This window comes from Pararge aegeria, chromosome 6 (genome assembly GCF_905163445.1).
Source record: "Pararge aegeria chromosome 6, ilParAegt1.1, whole genome shotgun sequence".
Lineage (NCBI taxonomy): Eukaryota > Metazoa > Arthropoda > Insecta > Lepidoptera > Nymphalidae > Pararge > Pararge aegeria.
Genome location: NC_053185.1, coordinates 14603496 through 14612977, shown reverse-complemented (window position 1 = coordinate 14612977; position 9482 = coordinate 14603496). Strand labels below are relative to the sequence as shown.

The 9482-nt window shown below is 36.3% G+C and overlaps 1 protein-coding gene across 1 annotated transcript; it reads right to left on the bottom strand.

The window, feature by feature from the left end:
* Positions 1-372: 372 nt before the first annotated feature.
* Positions 373-3429, bottom strand: LOC120624783 (dynein light chain Tctex-type protein 2B-like). The gene is made up of 3 exons (XM_039891516.1): positions 3256-3429; positions 1100-1246; positions 373-609 (listed from the first exon to the last, which is right to left on the bottom strand). Exons 1-3 carry the CDS (start codon positions 3427-3429, stop codon positions 373-375), a joined length of 558 nt encoding a protein of 185 aa, XP_039747450.1.
* Positions 3430-9482: the final 6053 nt, after the last annotated feature.

The window sequence follows — 9482 nt, the reverse complement described above, 5'->3', positions numbered from 1 at the left end:
ACATCATCTTCCTTCTTGTTTTTTTTTTGAGTGCGGTATTAGTTTTCCTACTCAATTTCATCTTTTCATAGAGTGGATACTCTACCTTAACATCTTTTCATATGATTTGGATGCCAACTAGTTGTAATGGAGCTTTTACCGTTTGTCCCAATAACCCAAATCCATTTTCTTGGTTCAGATATACTTTTCTTTTTTTTATTTTGTCAGTTAGTCTTCATTTTAATAGCACACAATAGGCTGCTGATAACTCCAGAGCAATTTTACACAACGCTAACCCAACACGTGTCGTATCTGTTTTGCAACTTAATGTATGCCATCTAATGTTCTTTTCCTCAAATAAGAATTAATACTACCTGAACTACTTCATAGTGTTTAGTCTAAATATACACCAAAAGTTGTAACCTGAATGAAAGCAGTGCTAACTTCTCTTTGAACGTCAACATAGTTATCTCTCTCGTGGTCCCATAAGAAAGACACGGCGTTGTTATAGCTCTGAGCTCTCTTTTGGCCGATAGTGACCACGCAGATAAGGCGATAACGGTTGAATTGTATGGCTTTAAGTTTTCGCATCAGCTCGCCAGCTATGCGGAGTGCTAGAGCAGGAGAATCCTTCAAAGAAAGTGCTTTGTTAACTACGAGATTGAATAATACTGATAAGTGATTTTGTTCTAGTCGTTAGCATGAATTGGGGCGTAAAAGCACACGCGTACACGATTCTTGGGCGCTCCATCCGAGACGCAATTGGCACTTAATTGACAATTGGTGTTTCAGACAGCGAGTCTTACGCACCCGACCGGACACTGCGCAGTTCTACCTGTGCTGTAAATTAACTTCGCAGTCCCGGAATTCTGCGTTATTATCTTGGGGCGTTCTGTTCAGATATTCTAAGTAATAGCCCGCAGTAAATAATGGAGTTATTAACAGCACATAAAGCCGTCACATAGCCGTGTCTTATACTAAAATCATTATTTTACTATAAGACACGGTCGGACTAAGAGTAAATAAGACTAATAGGGCGGAATCAATTGATCGAGAAAACCAAAAGTGTCGTGTAGATAATCTCTCTTCTTGGAAATAGTTCGAGAATTTCACCAATCACCTGAACATTATACTTGTGACCATCCCAAAGCTCATCCAGTAGCTCATCAGTCAACTTCTGTACTGTTGGAAGATGAAACTTGTAATTTGGTCCGAGTTGGTAAGTAGGCAAGTAAGTCAGAACAGGGCGTTTGAATTCGATGGCAATCTGTAAATTGACATTGACATTATTAATAATATGCCTAGATGAGAGATTAGATTTGGAAGGCCTACGCCAGGTGCGTTCTTAGGAGATCTTCCTGAAGCTTCCAAGTTTCGTGCTGAGGGTGGTTACTGAGCAAGTTTTAGTGAGTCGGAATCCTTGTATCCCGATATCTTAAGAGTTTGGAAAATCGTCACAAGGTTGCCTGCCTTTCGGTATTCCACACGATATATTTCGGAGAGTGTGCTCAAGAACTATTTGATCTAGTTCCCCCCTCGCCTTTTTACCATCGAACCGCGAGGCACCGTAAGGATCTGCGTCCCTACGTGGTCGATATACCGCGGACGCGTACGATGCGCTTCGCATCTTCGTTTCTGATCCGCACCGCTAGGATCTGGAATGCTCTTGCAGCTTCCATTTTCCCCAGTTCTTACAACATGAGTACCTTCAAATCAAGAGTGAATAGGCATCTTCTAGGCAAGCGCGCTCCACCTTAGGCTGCATCATCGCTTACCATCAGGTGTGATTGCAGTCAAGCGTTCGTCTATAAACATAAAAAAAAAAAGTCGGGTATCTCAGTGTAAGATTTATTTCTCATGAATCCGGAGTCCGTAGGGCATGCAAGGAACATTTCCTTATAAGTGCCGCCCTGTGAACATCAACCCGTAGGTGTTAAGCTTCATGAGCCTGTTATTACACCGGCAACCAAGGCAAGCCTTCATACCGCAATACAGCAATCCTTTTTGGCGACAGGAATAACCATCGCGGTATTAATAACTCGGACGTACCCTGTTACAAGCAGTGTAATAGACTAGTTATAATAATTCAATTCTGGTAAGAAATATAAGATAACATGCTTGAAAATAACCAAAACACGATGCCGCATTTTACCAGCTTTGGTAAGCTAAGTTAGGATTATCTATTCTTATAATAAATCTGTAAGTGGAAGAATTCTATACATTTAATATATTTTGTAAATTTTAACCGGGGATGCTCTATAATCGATGCTGAGTCCAAAACAGATTTTTATTTAATTTTGGTCTGTCTGTCTGTCTGTCTGTCCGGGCATCACGTGAAAACTACTGAACGGATTTAAATAAAATTTGGCATAGTGGTAGTTGGCATTCCGGGTCAACATATAGGATACTTTTTATCCCGATATACAATAAGTTCTCTCCGGGAAACGGTATGGAGATTTTTATAAATTTTACTTCATAGCTCCGTTAAATTTGAACTGATTTTAATAATTCTTTTTTTATTTGAAAATGTATACTATCAAGCATGTGTTGTCTAATTTTAATGGGGATCAGATAAATATTGTCGGAGATAAAGGACATAACACTTCACAGATAACAGCAAGTCACAAGGCAAATGGGACAACGATCGAATGCATGCGTACCGTCCTACTTATATTATAAATGCTAAAGATATACAATAATATAAATATTAAGTCTGATTATATACATGCAAATTGATTTTTAAATTATTCAAATTGAACCTATCGCTTAGAAGTTGCGACGGGTATAGAATACAACGTACGGCGACGACGGGCCGCGAATAACATAGTTTGGAAATAAAACTGGACCTGGTAGGTAGCGCTGCAATTAGTTTCTAGGATTTTTTAAAATATTAAAACCATTTCGTGCAGACGAAGTTGCGCGGGTCAGCTAGTTAAGGTAACAACATCATCATCAACTCATTATCCGCCCACTACAGGGCATGTGTCTCCTTTGAGAATAAGAAGGATTTAGGTCGTAGTCTACCACGCTGGCCAAGTGTGGATTGGTGGGACTTCACACGTTCTTGAGAACGTTATGAAGAACTCTCAGGCATGCAGGTTTCTTCACGATGTTTTCCTTCACCGTTTAGAGCAAGTGATATTTAAATTTGCTTAAATTAAATTCAAATAACTCCAAAAAGTTAGTGGTGCCTTATAAAAATAGAACTAAATAAATGTAAATAAAGCCAGTAATTACTTTAAGTGATGTTTCATAGAATTAAAAATAATCAATGACCTGAGACGTTCGCTCCACAGGCCGTATCCCCGGGACCCCAGCAAATCCAAACGACTGTCTCCGAACTCTCAATCTGCTCATTGATTTTGTTCCGAAGCCTATTTGTGACTTGTTGGAATGGCTTTTCATATGCACCATTGACACTTTACTCTTCTTAGTATCAAGTTCAGACATTTTCAGGATTATGCGATATAAATTAATGAAATTCTCGAAAAATCTTGATTGATTGACAAATTTGTCCGCCTGCTTTTGGCATACCTTTATAACTATCAAGTATCTGTCAGTATATTAATAATAAAATATTTTGCTTCATTCAATTAAAAAATGCTGATATGTGGTCTGCTTTTTTGAATTCAGACTACAGAGGATGATAGTCATTGTACTCTTTGGTTTAAATTGTAACCATTGACCTCTTTTTCAAATAACTTTGAAGCTGATTGGTGCAGTGGGCAGCGACCCTGCTTTCTGAGTCTCTGGCTGTGGGTTCGAATCCCACGACTGGAAAATGTTCGTGTGATGAACTCGAATGTTTTTCAGAGTCTAGTTCTTTATCTGTATATTATAAAATCATCTTAGTACTAATTGTCGCTATGTGTAGTGTCGTAGGATATTTAATTATTTAATTAATTACGCATAAATAAAGCTTCTACCTTCTATCTTTTATAAGATTTTCTGCTTTAAAAATCTAAATGAAGTTTTTGTATCATCATCGCAAAAGATGTTTGAGCTTGATTGCCGACTAGGTCAATTAGAACCAAAAAGCTAGAAATCCCTGAGCTGTGTGAAGACCACCAATCCGAACTGGGCCAGCGGGGTGGACTACTACCTTAACCCCTTCTCATTGCGGGAGAAGACCCGTGCCCTGTAGTGGGCCGATAATGGGTTGATATGATAAATGATGGGGTTATTCAACTACATTTATTCCAGTAAATTTTTTCAGTAATGTCAAAAAACTTATCTTTTCGCAAATACAGAAAGCTAGTTTAGCTTTCCAGTACGATGATCTTGAATGTGTTGTTCCTCTTGCTTTCCCAAGTACCTCCTTTTATTTACTTTGAGGTGATGAATTCCTAGTAGATATCTCCCCAAAGTCACTTTTTTATTGCTCATCAAATCCTGGTACGTAATTGAATCGACCGTATGGAATTTACATATATTACCTAATAAAATAATACATCTATTATGTGTGACATACTGCTGCCAGGTCAAAGATAAAAAATATTATGACAGGCATTCTGACCTTCTCATATCAAAGTGGGGTGGCGGGTCATCAATAACCCTCAATAGATAACATCAATAAATCGCCTGTCCTATTTGTTTTAATGGAAATAGATGGTTGTTATTTATTGATTGTATGAAAATGTACTCAATGTAAACTTTACTCACAACATTCACGTTGTGAGTAATTTTCTTTGAATAGTTTTTTTATTTTTATTGTAAGCATTGCTATATATACTTAAAAAATACAAATACTCGATTTTCATAAGTATTATCAGCTTTATTATTGTTCAACTGCAGGGTGTAGTTTAGAATCACCTTACTCAAACTGATGATTCAGACCAAGGATGGCCACCGAACCTATATAAAAATGAGTATAGTACTGGTTGCGCTTCGATTATTCGGTAGGTAAGCAATTTATGCTCATGAAATCAGGGGAGCTAATGGTGAAGTGCCGGGAGAACACCTCAATCCTTCTGATTTACGCCCGGACTTCAGTAAAAGTAATATTTTGTAGAAGGTTATGAGCAGTTGACTTTTGACTATTTTAACTTAGAATAAACTCATCTCCCAAGGGAACTGTGCTGATTTTCGTGATAAAAACAAATCCTACGTCGTACTTCGTAGTATGAACTAAAATCATGGAATGCTTCATTTGAGTTCATTCTGTAGTTTTGACGTGATTATGGGCCAAGATACAAAAAAAAAAAAGAAAATAATATTGATCTTAGTATCGTTTATAGAGTGCACTCTAAAAATATTTTCGAGATATCTTCAATGTGCAAAATTTTATCTGTTACGGTTTTATTTGAATTATAGATTGTTTTCTATACTTTGTAATACTACAAGCTTTAATTTTTTTTGTAAACAACTAAGTCATTATTTCGTTAGGATCCACATTATATGCAATGTCAGAAAAAAAATTAGCTTTCCGTCGAAGTGTAAAATATGATATCAAGTGTACATTAATGCAAACGTTGCAACAGATCTACCGGAATATTGGAGTTTAAGCTTATATTAAACTCCAATATTCCGGTAGATCTGTTGCACGTAGCTGTCCTGGCAGAATGAACATCGGATTGAAAGTTATTAATGATTCAAAAGGAATTCAATGCTGCTCTACAACAGGGGAAAATGGCTGGAGTTCCGCACCGAAATACATTTTTCAAGCCTACAAAGGACTTTTTGGTAACAGGACAGACTTCGCATCTACAAATATATCACGAATACATTTCTGAATTAAACCGTCTGTAGACCAAGCACTCTCTTATTTGTTATTTTTTTTATTTCACTCACACCAGGTAACTAACCAGGGGCTGGTGCTAAGTAATGATGCAATTTAAGACTGTAGAGGTGTAAGACTTTAGAGGTGACATGGTTCATATATTAAACTATATTGGTAGTATTTACAGTTTGTAGTACCAGGAGCAACAACCGGGATATATCGACAAAATACACCTTCCAAAACTATAAAGTATTATATTATCAACTAGCTGTTGCCCGCGACTTCGTCTGCGTTAGATTTTGTTTTTAAAGTATTCAGTATCGCTAAGCCTTAAATGAGTATAGTCGTATATATATATATATATATATATATATATATAACATGTGACTGTCAATTAATTATAGACAAATAATTTGCAATAAAATAAAATTGCGACTATAATTAAAGATCTAAGCTATCCTATCTCTTAAGTTGGACCAGACTGCTCATGGTGTGCCAATTTAATTTAAAATCGGTTAAGTAGTTCAGGAGTCCATCGCGGACAAACATCGTGACAGGACATTTATATATATTAAGATTTACAAACTTCTAGTCAACATTTGCTATATACCCTATTTTATGAGGCGAAACAAAACCGTATTTTAGTAATGCTGGGTAAATGCTTAACTTTGCCCTTATTTCTGCCGTTTTGTCAGTAACGTGACGGATTTAAATAAAAGCTACCTTTTTATCGGTCAAATCTACCATCCACTTCGTACCACCCGGGTCAACAGCCGCGGTGGCTTGACTCGAGTGATTGTCATAGTCGTTTGACGGTAAAACCTTAGCTGCAGCTTGCATGCGGGGTTGTTGCTCTGAAAATGACACGGTATTTTACTTCTATATTATTTGTGGAAGCTGTGATAGCCTAGTAGCTACGTTTCGGCTTCCGTTTCGAGAGGACCAAGTTTGATCGCCTTAGTATAAACAGTTGACCCTTGTTATTTTCATAATTGATAGACAAGCAATACTGAGCTGTTATTCATGGTAACTATTATACCATGCAAATATTAAGTTTAAAACAACAATGTTGTAACAAATGAAACAACATTTCAAATACTTCTAGCAGTTGAATTTCCCTTTGTGTCATTGTCCAAGTCTGCACGTATATTAAGCTATGCTCCAGTATTATTTGATCAATCGTTATTTTTAATTTTCAAAGACATTTTACATTATTAACGACATCATATATAGCTAGTAGTCTTTAAAAGATCACTTTTAGTGTCCGACTTCGCACCCTAGCCCTAAGTACTATTACTGTTTTCCTTGTATTTTTCCTATTGTGTTGTGTTGCAATAAAGTGTTTCTATTCTATTCTATGCTTTTTATGACAGAGCTCGTTGGGGATGTTCTACCGAGTACCGACAAGCTTGTTTCTGCTGCCTAACAGCATGGCTTTGATCCCGTCTAAAGGGCGTGGTTGCCGGTGCAATAAAGGCAAATGAGACCCACGCCTAATGTCGATGGACACAGATTGGCACTTTGCAAAACTTTGTTTTTTCCATGTCTTGCGAATGTTCCGTTCATAGGTAATGCTTTTTCCGCATAACATCAGGTGGGTCGGCTTCTTCGTCATTAAAAAACATTTATTTGTCTATCGCTGATAAATTAAGCTTTATTTTAGCTGATGAAATTTTTATTTTTTGAACATTATCTGGTTAAAATACAATTGTAGGAGTAACTCTTTTAGCGATGGAATGAATGGAAGTTAGACAGGTATTTTAATTTGAATGGATACACTGAAGAGCGCACCTTAACCAGTTTGGAGAAAGCGTCCCCTTTATTTTCCTAACACAACTTAGTCTTGCTTGCGGTGCCAACATAACTTTCCTGGAGGGGTCATCAACACCAAATTGCACACATATTTGGATGACAAAGGGCTGTGGAATGATGTCAACTGCTCCGGGCCCCTACAGAAAAGGGTTCATTGTACAAATACAACGTAATAATGGATTTACAGAATTACTTGTGAATATTTAATGATGCAATGTAAACCGGCTATGTGGTGATTCCATTCTAATAGACACAAAAAATGTGTGATTTGTTTGTTTATTGCTTCATTGGTAACCCACTTAGGGTTGGAATTTGAAAAAGGTATATAGCCCATCGCTTTTCTCAAAAGTTGGACTATCAAATGCAAGAACGTTTTTTAATCGGACTGTCCAGAAATTAGCAAGTTAAAACAAAAAAAAAACTCTTCAGCTTTATTATTATAGACAAGTTTAATTTAATTTATTTTAATATAAGGTTGATTAAAAAAGGATTATGAACTGACGAAGTTGCGCACAGTAAATAATGGTTTAGTTAAATGGGTCCGTTTGTGCTTCTTTCAGCAATCGAAAGATTTCATTTATTTAAAGAGTCGGAGAGACTCTTACATCAAACTTATCATAACAACGTGTTTTCTAAACCAAAATTATATGGGTTTAAGACTTGGCTAGTTTATAGTGGTATAAAAATATTAAAAATATCCTTTATGCCCATTTCTAGCCTATGAAACGCTTAAATCGGAAGCCTAGTAATTAAGAGGATTCGCAGAGGAAAAAACGTTTGACCAGCTCTTATGTGATGCCTAACAACGTTAGGCGCCGTCTAAAGTTACAACAACGATTCGCCGGATCGCAAAATTTAAGGGACTCGTCAACTGACACTTGACAGATAAAATAAAAAAAGATTCGGTTTTATTTAAAAACTTTAAATTTATACGAAAAATTATTAAAAATTTTATAATGCAAACACAAAATACCAAACCTTGTTGCAAGAACCATAGACAAGTTAGGTTTTATTTATTTATTTTATATTTTTATTTTCAGTTACAATTACACACGATATTACAGTAAGATATTCTAGAAAAATTCCATCAAACTGTAGAACGGTTTGCTGACGGGATATGATTTTGCATATTGAAAATCGATTGGTGAAAGGTAAGTGTATGCTCAGGAATCTTCTTTAATTAGGCGTTAATACTTACTACAATGCCTTGTCCGTCGTTAGGTAGGTTTCCTTCGTATTATTCTATCTGCCAAGTTTGAGTAAGCTTTGTAGTTGCTGCGATTTAGTGATTAGACAGACAGTGAGGGAGTGGCGTTTACATTCCACTTCAATTCAGTAGACAGGATTGTATACAGCTTCGCTAGTAAAGACACTTACAGAATAATTAGCAGTGATAAAGCGGTAACAAGTGGCGTCTAAACTTTTTAAAACATATAACAAATTAGTTATAACAGAAGCTCCGTACGAAAGTATATTTATTTTAAAAGAGGATTAATAAGTTTGTATGTATTTTATAACGCCACGTTGGTCTAGTGGTTATAATGTTTAAATACGAATAAAGGGGTTTCGTTTTCTGGGTCCGCCAATAATAAGTACCAACCTGGGTGTTGTGTATTTCATGCCATTCGCAATGTTGCTCTGTTTAAAGGCAATGGTTTTCCATCAGATTTCATTTAGCAAGAACTCCTCTTTTGGTTTTTTTTGTTTCGAACTCCCAATCTTAATACTATTGCTAGGTAACTTTTCACTTAAAGTAAAAATTGAAAGACTTTTTTATTTTTATTTTATTTTATTATGGTATTTTTACAAATTCCGTTGAAATAATTTATCCACGGATAGAAGCATACGATCTCCGTCCTTTCAACTAATATTGTGCCAAAAATGTAGTCCTTCGGTTGCATTGTTAGGGCTTAAAGGAAAGCCAAACAAACAGTAATACACCTTCGCATATATAATATTAGTATGCATTTCA

What these genes read in the sequence shown, in the direction of transcription:
- LOC120624783 (XM_039891516.1), bottom strand. Translation starts at nt 3,429, where the DNA reads ATGTCTGAACTTGATACTAAGAAGAGTAAAGTGTCAATGGTGCATATG. An exon ending in CTGTGGAGCGAACGTCTCAG is followed by an intron (nt 1,247 to 3,255) that starts GTCATTGATTAT and finishes GTCAATTTACAG; the next exon opens with ATTGCCATCGAATTCAAACG. An exon ending in GTCACAAGTATAATGTTCAG is followed by an intron (nt 610 to 1,099) that starts GTGATTGGTGAA and finishes CTTTCTTTGAAG; the next exon opens with GATTCTCCTGCTCTAGCACT.